At 31.2% G+C, this 20,282-nt stretch overlaps 2 protein-coding genes across 2 annotated transcripts; both read left to right on the top strand.

Annotated features, from left to right (window-relative positions):
* Window positions 1-2,766: 2,766 nt before the first annotated feature.
* Window positions 2,767-3,120, top strand: LOC133036569 (NADH dehydrogenase [ubiquinone] iron-sulfur protein 5-B). The gene has a single exon (XM_061113084.1). The coding sequence runs from the start codon at window positions 2,903-2,905 to the stop codon at window positions 3,065-3,067; it is 165 nt and encodes a 54-aa protein (XP_060969067.1). The 5' UTR covers window positions 2,767-2,902; the 3' UTR covers window positions 3,068-3,120.
* A 15,398-nt stretch (window positions 3,121-18,518) lies between these two features.
* LOC115713815 (putative glycine-rich cell wall structural protein 1) lies at window positions 18,519-19,184 on the top strand. The gene has a single exon (XM_061114028.1). It carries the CDS (start codon window positions 18,519-18,521, stop codon window positions 19,182-19,184), a length of 666 nt encoding a protein of 221 aa, XP_060970011.1.
* Window positions 19,185-20,282: the final 1,098 nt, after the last annotated feature.

Here is a 20,282-nt window from a genome sequence, read left to right as displayed (position 1 = left end):
TCTTTCCCTTTTTTCCTCTTGAAGGAATGTATGATCTCCTGGATTAAAACATTATTATCTTGGATGTTCCGGCCCGGGACAAAAGCTGCTTGAGTAGGACAAATCAATCTGGGCAGGAACCCTCTGATTCTATTTGCAATGATTTTCGAGATCACCTTATAAATCACATTGCACAAAGAGATAGGTCTGAATTGAGATACTTTTTTAGGGTTGGTGACCTTAGGAATGAGAGTAATATTTGTAGCATTAAAGCCTCTATGCATACTCCCTGACTGGAAAAAGTCAACAACTGCATCACAAAAGTCTTGTCCCACAGAGTTCCAATAGTGTTTGAAGAAGAGAACTGACATACCATCCGGACCCGGTGCCTTCAAGCTTCCCATAGAGAACAGCGTTTGTCTAATTTCCTCGTGACTTGGGATCACCTCAAGCTCAGATTGCTCCAAAGGGGAGAGATGATCATGGATTAAGTAATCTAAGTTTTCCAGAGGGCCCTGAGGCGGGTTTTTGAAAATGTCACCCAGAAACCCAGTAAACTCGTTACCAATCTCTTCCCTATCAGTTATCCACACACCATCCTTGTTCAGGATACTATCAACCGAGTTTCTTCTATTACGAATCGTGGCGGAAATGAAGAAAAAATTAGTACACTTATCACCATCTCTAATCCAAGAAATCCTGGATCTCTGTTGCCAGTAAGTTGCTTTCCGCCTTAAAGCCTCATTAAGCTCATTCCTCACCTCAACCTCCGTAGCCCAACTTCTGTCACCAGCAGGAAGATTTTGGATAGCTTGTAATTGACCCTCCAACTTAGAGATGCAAGAATCCAACTTGCCAAATTGCACCCGGTTCCAGTGACTTAGGGCCAAGCGGGTCGCACCAACTTTCTTAAACACTCTAGCTGGGGCCCAAACATGGGAAACAGACCCCCACGCTTGATCCACCACCAAGGAGCTACGAGGGTCCCTTGTCCACCAAGCTTCAAATCGGAAAGGCCTTCTAGCGTTGGGGACAGAAAAATCGGTATTAATAAAGAGGGGTCGATGGTCAGAATTACAGGTTGTGAGCGACCGAACGACCGTCTTAGGAAAGAGTTGCAACCATCCATTATTAACAAGAGCTTTGTCCAGGGCTGACTTAATGTGATTAGCACCGTCTCTATGATTGTCCCAAGTCATGATATCCCCTTTAATAGGCAAATCAACCAGCGCATGACGGTTAACTAATTCCAAAATGAAGGGGATAAATTGATCCCTCCCCTTGGACCCAACCCGCTCTGAGTTGCTCAGCACAAAATTTACATCACCCAAGATTAACCAAGGGCCACCAAACTTTTCACCATTAACCATCAAGCTAGACCAAAATTTCTTCTTTTCATGGAAGTACGGAGGACCATAAACACAGGACAACAGCCAGGGGGTCTGTTTAATGCTCCCAATAAATATAAGTACAACTTAACTTAACTTCTTCCCATATATACCCTATTAATGCTCCCAATAAATATAAGTACAAGTATTATTAATTTCTCATGAAAATTCTAATATTATTTAACCCGAAGATAATAGTTACATTACAAAATTTTTTACTTTAATCATAATAAAATTTGTGATAAAAAGTTTAAAAGTTGTGACTAATTATAAATTATCATTCTTACGTTTTGACTAAAATTCGTGGCTAAAAATATTAGTCACAAAAATCACAATTTATTGTAACTAAAATGTGTTTTTAGTCACAATATTTATTGTGACTAAAACTAAATTAGTGACAATATGAATCTAAATGTTATGTTTTAGTCACAAGTAACTTTTTGTTGTGAACAAAAATCATATTTTAGTCACAAAAAATTTACATTGTGACTAAACAATTGCCACTAAAAATATAATCTTTTTTAATTTGTAGTGTTAGTAAAATAGTCTCTCTTAATTTTTCAAATTATTTTGCACTTTCATCACTTAATCTATAGATAATTCTATGCAAATTCAACAAGCTATTTAAATATTTCGACCAATTTTTTGAAAATTTTAATTAACGTGTATCAGAGGTTATTTAACCCAAAAAGTATTATCAAAATTAGATCAAAGTGTGAAATTAATAATTCCAAAAACAAAATCTATATTTGTGAATAAACTCTATTTTATTTTTATGTATATGTATATTTACTAGGTAGATGTTACGTGTCAAAGCCACGTATTGTTAATTTTATTTGAAGTTTTAGATTATTTTTTATATTTTTCTATTTTTATTGCTTAGGCCTTTTTTATAAAATCAATATTTATAATAACTGTAGGATAATTTCAATGAGGTATGGTGTACTAATATTGATAGCCGCTAATCACACATATGTAGAACTGATCACATATATATTTGCACTAAAAAATATAGGCTTCAATAAAGATAAATATGATTGATACGTGCAGTCATGTATTGATTTTCAATGGAATAAAAATTAGAAAATAAACAATACATAACAATCAATAAACAATATCTATTTTAAGAAAAAAATGCTAAAACTATATATGAAAGAAATTGCTATTGCGATAGCGAAACCTAACACATGTTTGATTAAGTGCTGAGCAAAAAATCCCACATCACCCTGCAATAAAAAAGTTTTAACAATTATAAAAGTTCAAAATGCAGCTATTCTCAACCACCAACAAATTAATATATGTTAAATACATCCAAAAAGCTTATGCAGAAATTACCATTGTGATAACAAAGCCTAACACATGTTTGATTAATTCTGAAAGTGGTGGCTTTTTGGTAAATTTGGCACCACGCTTACCCAACCCAACTCCAGCCTAGACAGACACAGTCACCAAATCGATGCCAACACCCTCTGATTGTTTCAATTGAGAAGAAGAAGAAGAAGAAGGTGTTGTTGATTTCATCGAGAGAGATAGATATGGCATCAGGGTGGGGTATTACAGGGAACAAAGGGCGGTGCTACGACTTTTGGGTTGACTTCAGCGAGTGCATGTCTCGATGCCGTGAGCCCAAGGATTGTACTCTTCTCCGGGAAGACTACCTCGAGTGCCTTCACCATTCCAAAGAGGTCATTCTCTCTTAACTTTCTTTTTTCTCTGCATAATTTCTTAATAGTTTGAATTCTTAACTCATTCAGAATCTCCTCCATCGATTCCTTTTATAAACCCTAATTCACGAGATCGACAATGTTGTTTGAAGGGTCTGTTAGTTTTTAGGGGAATTGTGAATATACGATTTGTTAGAGATATATGTGGTTAAATGATTTTTTTAAATTAAAAAAAAAGATTGTTTAATTTTTTGGTTTAATTATTGGGTTTATTTGTTAACGGGAGATCAAACCTATTAACATCGTTAAATTTAACAGAATATTCCTTTATTGTTAAGGTATATTCTGTTAAACCAAGAAACCAAGAAATGCCGTTAGATAGACACTTTTAATATATAAAGATATAGAAGCGACCCTCTATACACAAGGATGGCCATGCGGCCCCAATTTTTTTTTTTTTTTTTTCTAATTTCTTTAAAAATTATAATTTGCCCCTCCTAATTTTAGTTTTTTCTTTTTGGCCCCTTTCTAAATTTCAATTTTAGCTCCGTCCCTCTCTCTATATACATATTAGCAAAATTGATGAAGCATTTTTCTTTATTATTATTGCATCATATATAGGATTTCTAAAATAATTGGAAATAATTAAGTTGTTTCTAATTTTGTTGTAACATTTACATGGTGTTCCAAATTGGAAATTGAGTAAAAAGTCATATACTTGAGTTTGACTCTCTTTTCACTCTTTGTGTTTTCTTAATCACTTGTTATCAATTTTCTTTGCTTGACAAGTTTCTTGAAATATTTGACAATATTGGCACAATAAAAATAGAACTTTCCATTTTCATTATGTTCAAAAATTGAACGGTTCTCACTTAATGAATGCTCATATCCATTATTTACAACAATATTTTCTTGCAAACATTGGAGAAAATATGATCGTCAATTATTCTTAGATTTCTTTATATTATTAATTCTTACTTCTATAATAGAGTTTTGATAATTGAATAAACACTACATTTAAGACCCCTAATTGGCACAATTTTTAAAAAAACTAAAAGTTATTTTTTTTTTAAAAAAAAAAAATGTAATAAAAAAGTGTTTGGTAACTAGTTAAAAATAACTTATTGAATAATTTATAAGAAGTTACAGTTAAAAATTAATACGGGTACAATCTAACTTTTTTTTTTAAAAAAAAAATTGTTTTGATTGAAAGAATCTATAATAAATTATTTTGTACTAAAAATATATTTAATTATTTATTATATATTACAAAAAATAAAAATATTTTTTTAAGGAAAAAATATTCAAAATAAATAATATTTAAATTTTTTATTTTTCTAAATTATTCTATATTTTTATTTTTATTATTAATACACCATAGCAATATATGGTTTCTTATAAATTATGATTTTTTTTTACAAGTGATAAAAATATAATTTAAAAGTATTATAATTATTTTTATCAAATGAATTTATACTATAGAAAAAATAATTAAAAATATATATAAAATAAAAATTTTATATAGCATATTTTTTTTTATATATATTTGTAATTATAATATTATAACACTTTAAAATTTATTATTTATCAAATAGTAAGCTTTGCCCATAATAGAGCTGTGTCAAACTGATAATTTTATAAAAAAAAAAATTATCATTAATAGAATAATATTGTTCAAATATATTTAATTATTCTATGAAAATAGTATTATTATTTGAAAATTCAATAAATATCTGTAATGACTATATGTAAACATTTTTTTTCTTATGTAATAATATATATATATAATATATACATATATGTCCAGCTCCATGATCATGATTTGATTTTTTTGACCACTAACTGGTAACGTTTTTTTCTTGTTTAAGTGGGGAAGGTAACCATTAATATTCTTCACTTGCCACTTTGTTAATGTTTATGATTTATTGAAAAAAAAAAAGTTTATAAATGAAGACAAAAGCAGTCTAATTAAAGTAGTCAGAACTAAGATTAATATTCCCTTTTCAAAGAAGAAGAAAATAATTAGCATCCTTCAAAGACGACGTTAGGCACTTATTAATCTGTTGTTTTGACTTAAAAAGGAGTTAGCTATACTTTACTAATAATTTTTTGATAAAAACAAAGTGGAAAACTTCAAAAAAGGTGAGAACTTACTTTAACATGTATAATCTTTCAATTTGGAATGTTAATACAACTATTTTGTCTTGATTTTGTATATATTAGTTTTCTAATTAATTAATTGATCTACCTACCAAATAAATAAAAAAAAACTCTCTATCAAAGTCTCTTTAAAGTTGACTCTAGAGCATGAATTAGTTGGGGATTTGTTCACACATATATATGCTTAGCTTCAACCTACACAACTCATGAATTGTTTATTCCTAATATTATTATGTGTAAATGTTATTTTGGATATTATATTTTGTAAAAGTTATTGATTAGATTTTTTATTTTGTTAAATGATAAATTAGATATGTATTTTTTTAAAATGGTACAAAATAGTACCCCGAACTGATTTTTTATCAAAATAAAAGTTAATAATTACTAAATTTAGAGTTGTTATGACAAAACTAGATACATTTTTTGCATATGTTTGTATTAGAAATTATCTTCAAGTTAGTTATATTAAAAAAAATTATCGAAAAATTGAGTTCATTATACTATTTTGTACCATTTTATAATTATAGGGTCCAATTTATTATCTTATAAAATTTTTGCAAACACAAAATTTAAAATAGTATTAACCCTATTATTTTTGGTGGGTTCCCTTTTTAATTATTAAACGTTTAAACCTTTCTTCCTTGTAATTGGGTAACTCCCAACCAACATTTCAGTCATTTTTCAAAACACAGACATTTGACAATTTAACGATAAAAGAATGAAAAAGGTAAGAAGAAGTTAAACCAAATTTCCAAAAATAAACAGTATCAATTGGAGCGTCTGCCCAACTTTGGTGCTCTGTGGCAGTTAACAGTTTTTTCTCTTTCAATTTAGCAGTTAGCAGTTTTTCTCCTTCAATTTAGCAGTTTCCTTCTGGTTTTTTCATGTTCATCCGAAAATTCCCTCTTCTATCCATTAATAACTGTTCTTTTTCATCTTTGATCCTTCGTCAATTTGTCCTCCACCTCCATGGATCCTTATACAAATAAAATGAAAGAACCTATGACACTTACAGAGGAAGAAGAATCTGTCTTTGATTTTTCTGGTTTGGCTTTGATTGAGAATCGTAACCCTTCTGATCATGTATTGTATGCAAAAGTTCTCACAAATAAGAAGGTTTGGCTCACCACTTTTAGGAACCAAATGGCTCAACACTGGAATGGAAGGTTCCCAGTCACAATTACTGAATCATCTGAGATGTTTTCGCTGAGTTTTGGTTGTGCAGGAGACAAAACAAGGGTTCTACTGAGGGAACCTTTCCACTTTCAAAATCACCATATTATCTTGTACTCGCCACAGCCTGGAGAATCGGTTCACTGTGATTCCCTTGTCTTTACACCCTTTTGGGTTCAAATTTATAGACTCCCTTTTCTCAGTAAGACAAAAGAACTTGCCAAAGCACTTGCTAATATTATTGGCGAGTATGTGGATGTCTATGAAGATTCTCTTAACGAGGGGTGGGGTCCTTATTTGCGTGTCAGAGTTAAAATTGACACAACAAAGCCTTTATTACGAGGGCGAATGATCACGCTTCAGCAAGCAAGAGAGAAATTCTGGGTTGAATTTCGGTATGAAAGGTTGCCCGAGTATTGTATGGAGTGTGGGAGATTAGGACATCCTTTTGACAAATGTGTTACTTACCTTGAGAAAATTGATAATGGCATTGAGCCAGATCTCGAGTACCGGCCTACAATGAAGGGTTCCTCATTACCACTTTCCAACTATGATCGCTATAGAACGGATTTCTCTAAGGGTAATGCTTGGCCATTACTCACCCGATTGGCCAAAAACTCTTTCATCTCGGCCATACCAAATCTTAAGAACCGTGAACTTCCTCATCCAACTCCTCTCACTATAGGAGAGTCCTCTATTGCCACTGATTTATCCCCTGCTGTTACTATATCACCGACCTCAGTTCTTGCTGAAGTTACAACTCAACGCAACATGGTCATTGGAATGCAACATATTGGTACTGGTAGTGGTCTAGGAAGGTCTGTCCCAGCGGCACTAAATTCTACACCAGCGATTTCTCTCACACCAGCAACTGTTTCTACTGCTACTAATAACACAAATCTCCCACTGTCTAGTGCTAAAAACCTCTCCATACCACGGCCATCACAAAGTGAATTGGTTACTGACTTATCTGGGGTATTTACACCTTTTGCTGTCATAAATAAAGCACCAAATACTTATGCTACATATCCACCACAAGGCCCTACGTTTCCACCAGCAAGTTCATACCAACTCCACACTCCATTACCATCCTCACATAGTCACATACCAATGCCTATTGTCACACCATATGCAAATCAGCAAACTGGGAAAGAAAACTTATCACCAAATCGCTTCAGCAAAAGGCTTTCGGATGGACCAAACTTAAGGCAAACACTCAAAAGATGTAGAGGTTCTCCCTCAGCAGTGTTCGTTCCACCTTTGTCTGGTGAAATTGAACCTCACCCTCATGTTTCTATTGATGAAATGGATTCTGTTGGTGATCATGACAGCAATGCGGAGTCTGATATTCAGCTCCGCCATCAACCATGAAAATCATAAGTTGGAACTCTCGGGGTTTGGGGAACCCGAGAGCTCTCCGTCATCTCAAGTTGCTTGTCAAAGAGCATTCTCCAAGTGTGTTATTTATTATGGAGACTAAGTTAGGTTCTAATTCTATTACTCGTTTACGTAGTATTTTACATTTTAATAATGGACTTGAAGTCCCACGTGTTGGTCTTAGTGGTGGTTTGATGTTGTTATGGAAAGATGATGTTGATGTAACACTTTTAAATTATAATATAAACATTTTCGATTGTTACATGGCTTGTGGACATGGCCCAACTTGGCATTTTACAGCTTTTTATGGAGCACCTTCTGCTCAAAATCGTCACCAATCATGGACCCTTTTAGAGAGATTGAAAGACGTTGCACCTTTGATGCCATGGTTGATAATTGGGGATTTTAACGAAATCTTGTCAAATCGCCATAAATCTGGTGGAGCCTTACGTAATGAAGCTCAAATGGATGCTTTTCGTAATGTTCTTGATCGTTGTCATTTACATGAGCAAGCTTTTGTTGGAGATCCATTCACATGGATTAAAGGTAGAATCACACCCGATACAATCAAGGAACGGTTAGATTGGTGCTTTGTTAATACCTTATGGCATGAGACCTTTCAAGATATCACTACTCACCACCTTGACTATTATCGATCAGACCATCGTGCCCTTGCAGTACACATTCTGCCACACAATGCACCAAACCAGCAGCCCATAAGACGCACCAGATTTCGCTTTGAGAAGATTTGGTTACAAGAAGATGAAGCTACAAGTTTAATTCAGCAAAACTGGCAGCAAGATTCAGTAGAAACTGCTGCTGCACTTTTCAAACATAATCTCCAAAGGTGCTCCGATTCTTTACAACAATGGCATAGACAGAAGTTCGGCAACATTAAGAAGAAAATTTCTAAAGCTCAAAAGCAAGTTGCTGACTTAAATAATGGTGATGATCGAAGCTTAACAGCCATGGCAGAGTTGAAACGAAGTGAAAATATTCTTGATGATTTGTTAGCTCAAGAAGAAACATATTGGCAGCAGCGTTCGAGAGTCGATTGGTTGCAAAATGGAGATCAAAATACCAAGTTTTTTCATGCCTATGCGTCAACTCGCAAAAAGCATAACACAATCAAATCTCTACTTGACAGCAATGGGTCTGTGATCACCTCAAAAAATGGTATGACAGATGTAATCACAACTTTTTTTGGGGACTTGTTTACTGCATCTGATATCAATCACGAAGCTTTAAGTCACACTCTCTCAACCATTCCAACAACAGTAACAGCTGAAATGAATGAGTCTTTGATCCGCCCTTTTACCAATGATGATGTTTTCAATGCTCTCAAAACAATTAATCCGGATAAAAGCCCAGGAAGTGATGGTATGTCAGCAATGTTTTACCATAAATATTGGTCTATTGTGGGGAATGTAGTTTCAAGAGTTGTATTGGGGGTTTTGAATGATGGCGACTGCTTGGACACACTTAATCATTCACTCATTACTCTCATTCCAAAGATCAATGCTCCTCAAGGTATGGGAGACTTCAGACCAATAAGCCTGTGTAATGTCATTTATAAAATTGTTTCTAAGGCTTTGGCTATGCGATTTAAAGATGTCCTTCCAGCGGTAATCTCTGAAACGCAAAGTGCTTTTCTCTCAAATCGACTAATTACGGACAATATACTTGTGGCCTTCGAATTGGTACACCACTTGAAACATAAGACAAGGGGAAATAAAGGCTTCTCAGCACTAAAATTGGATATGAGTAAAGCTTTTGACAGAGTAGAGTGGCTTTACATTCAAGAAGTCATGCGTAAGATGGGATTTCATGTTAAATGGATAGCTATGATCATGAGTTGCTTAAGTTCCACAAGCTTCTCATTCATGCTAAATGGTGAAGAGGTTGGTTATGTCAAACCTACTCGAGGTCTTCGGCAAGGTGACCCTTTGTCACCTTATTTATTTTTAATCTGCTCTGAAGGATTATCACGACTCTTACAGTATGAGGAATCGGTCCAGCATTTAAAAGGCCTGCGTTTAACACGTCATGCGCCATCAGTTTCTCACCTTCTCTTTGCGGATGATAGTCTTCTGTTTTGTGAAGCTAGTAACAGCACAGCCGTGGCACTTAAAAGAGTTTTGGAAACTTATCACAGCGCCTCTGGTCAATTGCTGAATACTACAAAGTCTGTTATGTCTTTCTCGCCTAACACTTCACAATCTGCCAAGGACTTTTTCCACCATACTCTAGGGATGCCCATTAGTGATTGTCATGAACGTTATCTTGGCCTTCCCGCTTATTCAGAGCGTGATAAGAAAGAAATGTTTAGTGATGTCAAAGAACGAGTATGGCAAAAACTACATGCTTGGAATGACAAACTCTTCTCAGTTGGAGGGAAAGAGGTTCTTTTAAAAGCAGTGGTACAATCAATCCCTACATATGCTATGAGTTGTTTTCGTTTGCCTTCTACTTTTTGTAGCCAATTGGAGTCCATGATGGCTAACTTTTGGTGGGGTTCAACTAAGGATGGATCTAAGATTCATTGGCGTAGTTGGAAATTGTTATGCAAGTCGAAATTTGAAGGTGGCATGGGTTTTCGCTCTTTTGTTAATTTCAACAAGGCTCTCCTAGCTAAGCAAGCTTGGAGAATCTTTGAGATGCCTAATTCACTACTCAGCCGCTTGCTTAAACATCGATATTTTTCAAATAACAATTTCTTGGAAGCACGACTTGGTCATTCACCCTCACTCACTTGGCAAGGCATACATTGGGGAAGGGAATTACTTATTGAAGGTTTGCGATACAAGATTGGTAATGGAGTTACTGTATCTGCTGGTTTTGACAGATGGATTCCAGGTTTCACAGATTTTAAACCGGTTAGCTTCAATGGGGCAGATACAATGACAGTGTCACACTTTATAACAGACCAAAGAGAATGGAACATCTCCCTTCTTAATCAATATTTTCAATCCATAGATGTTGACAAAATTGTTACCATTCCTCTTAGTTTTTTTCCAACCAATGATCGGTTGATTTGGCACCATACTACTACAGGTTGTTATACTGTAAATTCAGGATTTCATCTTGCTGAGAACTTGGCAGAAAACCAGCAAACACATGCCTCCTCTTCTCATAGCACCTGGTGGAAAACGTTTTGGAATTTGGAACTACCATCTAAGGTAAAAATATTTGCTTGGAGAGTGATGCAAAATGCACTTCCTGTAGCTACTGGTCTAGTCCGAAGAAAGGTAATAGATTCTGCAACTTGCTCATTGTGTAATAATGCTTGGGAATCGGTTGGTCATTCCTTGTTTAACTGTACTACAGCAAGAAAGGTGTGGAGAGACACTAAATTCACCATTGATCACACACATACTCATAATATGTACAATGGTGATTATTTGATACATCTATCCTCTCTACATTCTAAGCAAGATCTTGAATTAATTATATGTACAATGTGGGCTATATGGCATGAAAGGAATAAGGTTATTCATGGTGGTGTGTCCAAATCTAGTCATGATATTGCATCCTTTGCTAGTACACATCTGCATCAATATCAACGGGCTCGAACTAAAAACCAGCAGCAGTTTAACAACTGCAATGCCCACACCAGCAGCAGTGCTTCTGCACCAGGCCATACTTCTGCATCAACTCCACTACAACGTTCTAATTCTGATACCTCTTGGTCACCTCCTGGCATTTCAGGTCTGAAAATAAATGTTGATGCCGCTGTTAACCAAGAGAAAAAAATATTAGGGGTAGGTGCTATTATTCGAGACCACCATGGCAGTGTTATTGCTGCTATTTCCAAGCCAGTCCAAGGTTGTTTTAGGTCGGATGAGATGGAGGCCAAAGCATTATTTCATTGTCTCAATTGGGCTATGCAATTGCAATTACATATTACACATGTTGAGACAGATGCATTACGTGTTTCATCAGCTCTAAATTCCCCATCTCCGAACCTCTCTAGTTTTAATGATTTGATTATGGATGTTAATTGTCTTTTATCCTTTTTCTCAGGAGTAACTATTTCTCATGTTAAGAGAAATGCTAACCAAGCTGCTCATGGTTTAGCTAAGTATGCTCTTGAGTTGGATGAAGATGTCAGTTGGATGGGTGAAATCCCAAATCCTATTTTCTCTGTTGTTGTAAACGATATGCAGTTTTAATAACAGTGAAATTTCTCAAAAAAAAAAAAAAATAAATAAATTTCCAAAAAAAAAAAAAAAAAATCAGTAAGGACACATATACATTTTTTTTTAGAGTAATTTGCGGTAAAATCCCCTCAACTATCAATTTATTTGTAAAAAATAATCCAACCTCATATTTTGGTGGGAAAACCCTCCAAAGTACTGTTTCGTTTACATTTTTAAGGTGTCGTCTGTCCGGCCTAGTTAAATCCTAATTTTGCCCACGTGGCAATGACAGATCACTAAAAAATTATCCTACGTGGCCATATTTTACAAAATAAATTTAAAATAAAAATAAAAAATTTAAGAGTAATTTGCGGCAAAACTCCCCCAACTATCAATTTACTTGCAAAAAACCATCCAACCTTAACGTTTTTTGGATAGTTTTTTGCAAGTAAATTGATAGTTGGGGGGTTTTGCCGCAAATTACTCTTAAAGTTTTTATTTTTATTTTGTAAATATGGCCACATAGGATAAATTTTTAGTGACCTGTCATTGTCACGTAGGCAAAATTAGGACTTAACGAGACTGGATAGACGACACCTTAAAAATATAAACGGAACAGTACTTTGAAGGGTTTTCCTACCAAAATATGAGGTTGGATGGTTTTTTGCAAGTAAATTGATAGTTGGGAGTTTTTGCCGCAAATTACTCTTTTTTTTAATGCTTGTAAATGTAATAATATATTTCTTTAAAAAAAAATATATGTAATAATATGTATTGGGCTGCCTTTATTTACTAAGCCCAAATTTTATAGACTTGAGACTTAGCCCACTAGCCCATATTGAGTAAATGCCCATTTGAGTCAAATTTTAGTACTTTTTTTATGTTTTATTTAAAAATTTCTAAGCTTATAATTACAATGTTTTCTTAAAAACTTTTAATGTGTAAAAAAAATATACATATATATGTAACTTTTAAGTAGGTTATTTTAACATTATGATTTTTGAATTTTACATCAACCATATATATACTGAACAATCTATAATATATGCAGAACAATATATTATAGGTATAAGCAGAATAATGATATTAATTAAAAATTAAAATGATTAATTAAAAGTAGTTTACTCCCAGAATATTATTATGAAAATAGTTTAAGATCTTCTTGTCATGAGATGAGATGATCAAAAAATGAAATAATATATTTTTCAAGTTGTCAACATGATTTAGTACTTTATTAAAATTTACTTTATCTTGATCTGTTCTATCTATTTAACCACCTAGTATTTTTATTGTTATTATTATTCTATACACCTAACTCTGTATGTTAAAATTCGTTGCATGGAACATAATTAACATTATAAAAATATCTACCTAAATTAGTGAATTATATATAATATATAGGGTGACTATTCAATGGTTACATTTTTATTGTAACCATATGGTTACATTTTTCTTTGACCTGTAATAGCAGGTTACTAATAGGTAGACTTTCCTTTTTTAGAATTAATTAATTATAATTAACTATTTTCTTAAAATAATTAATTATATAGTAGACATTCCTTTTTTAGAATTAATTAATTATAATTAACTATTTTCTTAAAATAATTAATTAAATATTCAACAAGACCTCTTTTAGCAATTTATATTTATATTTAAATCCTTACTTGAATTATTTTAATAATTAAGTTATTTAATTATAATATTTACAATAATTTTTTTTTTTACAAAAATTAAACTTCTTTTAACATAAATTAAAATGCTCTTCTTATTATAAATTTTCAAATGATTAATTATTTTTAAATGATATTTAATTATTTTGTTACAATTATATGAACTAAGTATGAGGCCTGAAGCTAATCAATCGATAACAAGTGCAGCCATTTTTTTTTCTAAAAAATCCTTCAACTTATTTAAATAAAAAAATAAATAATTAAGTGAAATAATTTAAAATTAAGATTACAAATATAATAAAATTTAAATTATGAAATTATATGTGTATAATTTTAAATTATAAAAAGTTTTGCTATAAAATTTTAAATAATTTAAGTATAAAAAAATAAATTGCTAAAAGATCCTTATATAGTAATAAATTGCAAAAAATTAATTAAAAATTATAATTAATTTAATTCTAAAATATAATTAATCTTAATTAAAGTTTTATAAGGAAATAAATGATTAGGTTACTTTCAGGTTACAAGTTATATATTATTTATTTTTATTTAATTTCCAAATTAATCACAACCATTTAATAGTAATTCAATGGCTTAAAAAAAATGTAACCATGATAGTTACAATAAAAATGTAACCATTGAAACCTCTTCCATAATATATAATATATATTCACACACAATGGTCACTTAATAAAGTACCTATGCAAATTCCTAACCCCACAGACAAAACACATTATAAAATTTGGTGGCATTTCACTTCGGATTAATGTTTGACTGTACTATATAGTATAACTCTTGAAAAATTATCTCATTATCATAATTAAGAAGATTAACATTTATCTAAAGCTATCCTCTTAGCCTTACAAATACAATGGGCCAAGCAATAAAGCTTCCTGTTAGCATCCTTCAGACGGATTGTAAAAGTGTTGTAAATAAGATCTTTAGTAATTGTTGTAATTGTTCGGTTTTGGGTGATATCGATTTGTGATTTGTTGTCGTTCAGTCCTAGTCTTTCTGTCATGTTTATTCTTAGGGAGCAAAACAAAATTGCTCATGTATGTGTTGGAACGGGACTAGGATTAGACAATGAAGTTATTTGGAATGGTTCTTTGCCTTACTGGCCATATCCTGACTTTTGTATTTTTCTACTTTAATGAATCAGGATCTTTTTTTAAAAAAAAAAAAATTAAAAAGAGGACTAGGCATGACAATATGTAAAGAAGCGATAATTTAAAAAAAAAAAAAAAAAAAATTACAAAAATACAGTGTTGTACGAAATTTTTAATATTTTATGGTTTTTTAAATTTTATTTATATAAAATACGATTTTTTAGTGTATTTTTATGTTGTACTCTTGTTATTTTGTTGTTAATTTTTTGTTATTTGGATATTATTTTTTATGTTGTTTTGTTGTTATTTTATTATTGTTTTAATGTTGTTTTATTCTATTTTTATAGAATACCGTAAAAATATATAAAAAAAAAAAATGAACGTAAAAAAATAAAATTTTTACAAGATATAGTGTTTTATGTACTTTTTCTATAAAAGAAAGAATAGTTGAAGCAATATATAGTAACTAAATTATTGTATTTAAGTTATTTTTCGCATTATTATGTTTATATAGCACTCAAATTTCGTATGGGAATTACGTCAAAAAAAAAATTGTATGTAAAAATTTGTTTATAAAAATGTGATTAATTGTGTAGTGTTATTTAGTATTTTTGAGTCTTAAAAAGTTAAATTTATAATTGAGTAAGAGAATATTTGAAGAGATGGCCGGCCTGGGGCAGCCAGGGCTTAGGCCCCAGGCCCCACAATTTTAGAGGCCCTAAAAAATTAAAATTAATATTATATATAAAAATAAAAATATAATAGATGTATATATATAAATTTTGGTTCAATATTTTTCATAAAAGTACTTATAGCACAATTGATAAGAGTGGGATTTTATGTTGAAGTGTGGTGGGATTTTTAAAGGTATTGATTAAAATTTGTAAAGATTATGTAAGGTTTCAATGCATTACCTAAAATTGTTAGGTTTTTTTTTTTTTTTTAAAAAAAAAAGTACATTATTTAAAATAATAATAATAATATGTTATAAATATTTTTGGTAAGGAGCAAAGATTATATTTGGTAAACAATATTTTAAAAATTATTCTTGGCGTAATCAAACAGATAAAAATATTTATTGTAATACTAATAAATAAATCAAATATTTTTAAAAAATAACTACCAAGAATATTATAACTTAAATAAAAAGTATATTTATTAATTATTATTTATCATCTTAAATTTATAAAAACTTATAACATATATTAAAAAAAAATTAATATAATTTTTGACATACTATTGAATTTTTTTTTTCTTATAAAAGTTCTAAAATATATAACACTTCAATAAAGATGTTATTAATTATAATCAAATATTACGCTAAGTTAGGTTATATGTGAGAAAAATTCTTTATTATATGGAGATAAAAGAGTTAATTATATTGTGTTAAAATTTTAATAATAAATAATATCTCAAAGCAAAAATAAAAAAAAATTAAATAATATTTATTTTAATTTTTTGTAAAAAAAAAAAAGCCCCGTTTCAAATTTTGCCTTAGGCCTCTCAACACCTTGAGACGGCTAATTGAAGAGTATTTAAATTCAATATTTGAAAATATAAAATTATTGTTTTTTATTTTTTAGCTTAAAACTCAAATTCTTATTTGGATTTAATTTTTGAAAATACTCTACCAATTAAGTATTTGATGTGGGCGTCAACATTTGTAAATTTTCAAAAACATAAAATTATTTTCAAATTTTATACGAATTAAGCTGTAAATTATTATATTTGTAATATTTAAATAAATAAAATTTCTCAATTTTCAAAATCATAAAATTGAATTCGGGTATTAAACTAATCAGCCCTTATCTTTTCTTTTTTGAAATAAGTTGAGAACTACCATTTTTATTACATATTAACTAAATATAATTGTAAATTAATTTTAATTAATAAATATTATTTTTTATAATCAAAGTACCAAATATAACCTCACATAATTTATCAAAATTAGAGTCTCTAACGCACATATTAAGAATATGACTTATAATACTCTATAAAATTTTTTTTTTTTAACAAAATACTCTAAATTATAAACAAATATAATAGCAAGAAAAAATATATCATATAGAAATGACTAACCTAGCTACTAACATTGATGTACAAAACATCGTTATACCTGGATTACACGTACAAACACAATTTATATTTTATAATTAACAATACAAACAAACCTAAAACACCTAAAATTAGTACTAAGTCACCAATTACAATTAGGGAATCATATGCATATTCATGACAACCACATTAGGCCACAATCACACGTCCCATCTTAATAAAAGTAAAGTATATATGTATCATTTATGTATGTTTGTGTACACATATATAAATAATATAAACTATGCTCTTTTTTCCTCCATTTGTGTCTGTCACATGGGTTGCCCTTGAAAATTTCACTTCTTTAATTAGTTTCTTTCTTAAAGAGAAAGACATATCCTTCCCCCACTCATGACTCATATGGCATCATCTAGGGCTATAGTAACAGTTTTCCTTTTAATTTGGTATGTATATCTCTCTCTTTTTTTATATATATATTTATATATATATATTCATTTTTTATATCTAATCTATACGCAAGTTGTGACACACTTACAAGGGACCCATAACAACCAACTCAATTAGCCCATGTTTGATCAAATATATAATTAATTACTTATAGTAAATTCGTAGCTAGTACAAAGATTGTAATAGATCATTTAGTAATCAACATCATATATACTAATTTACACATGAAAAATATGATATAAGAGAACTTTTGTAAAGATTAGGAAAATGGCCCATTTTGTATAGTTGAGACTTGGGAGAGTGGCCCTAAAGCAAAGACTAGATCTAACTTTCCTTAAAAGTCCAAGAAACAAAAGGGATAATGCTTAGCCCATTATGTATTCTAACACTACTACTACCACAATTTGCTTCTTATCATTATTATATATGATTCTTATATATAAATAAAAAAAAATATAATAAAGCTCAAAAAGGGAATTAGCTAGTAAGAGAGACAAAGCCCACATGAAAGCGTGCGTTACTTAATCATATAATCAAAACCAAGTTGCCATAGGTGGAAGAAGAACAATTTAAAAACAAGCCAATTCTTTTCAACTTGTTTAATATTGGACCATTAAACCATATCATATATTTGCCCAACATGCCTTTTTCTGTTTTTAATTATAACTCAATTTTTTTATATCACAAATCTCATATTATAGTTATAATATGTACAATAATATTAAACAATTTTACAGTACTAAAAATAATTTTATTTAAAAATTTAATTGTACACACTATAAAAAAACATCACCTTCAGATAATTTTTTAGTGACAATTTTTTAATAATAAAATAATTTTTTTTTTATCAAACATGACTTTAGTTACAACAAAAAATTATTTATGATTAAAATATAGAATTCAAATACAAGTTGTCACTAATTTAGTTTTAGTCACAACAAGTATTGTGACTAAACACACATTTACTTGTAGTCACAGACTTTTTAATCACAATATACGAATGATAATTTATAATTAGTCACAATTTTTTTACTTTTAATCACTTATTTTGTTATAACTAAAAGTTAAAATTTTTGCGTCCACATGCCTTATTTTTATTTGTGCACATGTAATTGGTTATTTTAAACTCAGTAATTGGTTATAGTGCTTATGGTTATATTAGGTGGCCCTACAAAGGTATGGGGACACATTGCACCTCACTCACTGTCTTTCCTTCTCTTTTTGCAGCCTTATGGAATGAAGTTTGTTTAGGTGGGCACATTGCCAAGTGTATAAAAAGGGTTTTCATAGCTGAGTTTATATGCATTGTCTTATTATATTAATCAATTTTTGGTTCAAATTAAGAACAAAATCAAAAATGAAGTTGTTTGTTTTTGTTTGGAATGTTTTGCTTCTTCTTTCGGTTGTTCTGAGCCCTTCAAATTTTGTTGATGGGATTAGAATTTTTGTTGCCGAAGATCATCATGAAATTGTTGAAAATCCACATGAAATAAGAAATGTGACATCTTCTAAGGAAGATGGCTTTAAATTGGTCAAAAATAATGACAATATACCCCACAACAACGGAGGTAAAGGTGGTGGAAATGGCGGTGGCGGTGGTGGTGGCAGCGGTGGTGGTGGAGGAGGAGGCGGTGGAAGTGGTAATGGTAATGGTGGGGGAAGGGGTGGAGGAAGTGGTAATGGGGGAAATAAAGGTCATGGAAGAAGACATGAGAAAGGAAGAGGAGGTGGCGGCGGCGGCGGCGGCGGCGGCGGTGGAGGTGGTGGTGGCGGTGGAGGAAATGGAAAGGGGTTTGGAGGTGGAAAAGGGAGCGGAGGGGGAGGTGGTGGCGGTGGTGGAGGAGGAAGTGGTGGTGGTGGAGGTGGTGGAGGTGGCGGAAGTGGCGGTGGTGGCGGCGGCGGTGGTGGAGGAGGACAAGGTGGTGGGTGGGGTTGGGGAGGAGGTGGAAATAATGATGGACATTGTTGGATTTGGGGATGCCACCAACGGAAATCAATGGGCCGGCCCAAAGCCAATCCATAGGGCACTAATATATACATAAATATGCATGTGCACGTTGCATGGGCCATGATCGTAGGACGTACGTTCTCGACAAATTTCATTATATTTTGAAATACACAAAAAAATATATATTGCATAAATATATTTTATGAGATATACTTCTCTAAATTCACTATTATATATATTTTTCCTTATTATTAATTGTTTGTTACTATTTCAGTTTTTCCTTTAGACTTTATGTCTCAATGCATTTGGGTAAAATTTTTGCTATTATATATCTAGAATAAAATGATGAGTGTGTGGATTATTATGTACTTAATTACTCGTATGTTTATTTTTTGTATGACATTTATATATATTGGGTTAATAAAATTATAGATCTTATATATAATAAATTTTTAGACCGAGTTTTAATAATAAAGGTAAATTCCAACATGTTTTAATTGTTAGTAGATTGAAATATAGATTAATTATCATCACCAGTTTTCACTTTTTATTGGGATTTTTTTCAAAGGACTTTCTATTGGGATTGAATATTTGATCATCTTCAAATATATAGATGATTTGAATATTTGAATATATATATATTTAGATGATTTTCATATAACATACCACAGGAAGGAAATTATATAACACAACAAACAAGAAAAAGCAGAAACAAGATGGAGAGTATACTGTGGGCTTAATTAGAGATACGAATTGGACACAAGGCCCAACAGACAAGTTCATGACCTGATCCAACATTTCTGATTCTGTAACCCAATATGCAAAAGATGGGCTACTTAATCAAACTTGTTAGTATACCACAACTAAAATGATAAAAATGATTTTTTTTAGAATTTTAAGTTATTACGTACAATTAGGATCAATTTTTTTTTTTTTTTTGGGGGGGGGATTGTTATTTGTTATTGTTTTGGTGGTAATTGAGTATGACACTTTTCTTTTGGTCCCAAATTCAAGCAAATGACAGTAATTTTGAATTGCAATAGGTTTAATATTTGTGGCAATATGTTTAAAATGATCACCCCAAATTCATTTAGTTGAAGGGAGGGATATTTACGGTGAAATTCCTTTCAATGAAATTCCTTTCAATATTTTTAGTTGTTACACATATGATCC

Source organism: Cannabis sativa, chromosome 4 (genome assembly GCF_029168945.1).
Source record: "Cannabis sativa cultivar Pink pepper isolate KNU-18-1 chromosome 4, ASM2916894v1, whole genome shotgun sequence".
Taxonomy (NCBI): Eukaryota; Viridiplantae; Streptophyta; class Magnoliopsida; order Rosales; family Cannabaceae; genus Cannabis; species Cannabis sativa.
The sequence above is the reverse complement of the archived record's forward strand: the minus strand, read 5'-3'. Positions and strand labels throughout refer to the sequence as shown.

What these genes read in the sequence shown, in the direction of transcription:
- LOC133036569 (XM_061113084.1), top strand. Translation starts at nt 2,903, where the DNA reads ATGGCATCAGGGTGGGGTATTACAGGGAACAAAGGGCGGTGCTACGAC.
- LOC115713815 (XM_061114028.1), top strand. Translation starts at nt 18,519, where the DNA reads ATGAAGTTGTTTGTTTTTGTTTGGAATGTTTTGCTTCTTCTTTCGGTT.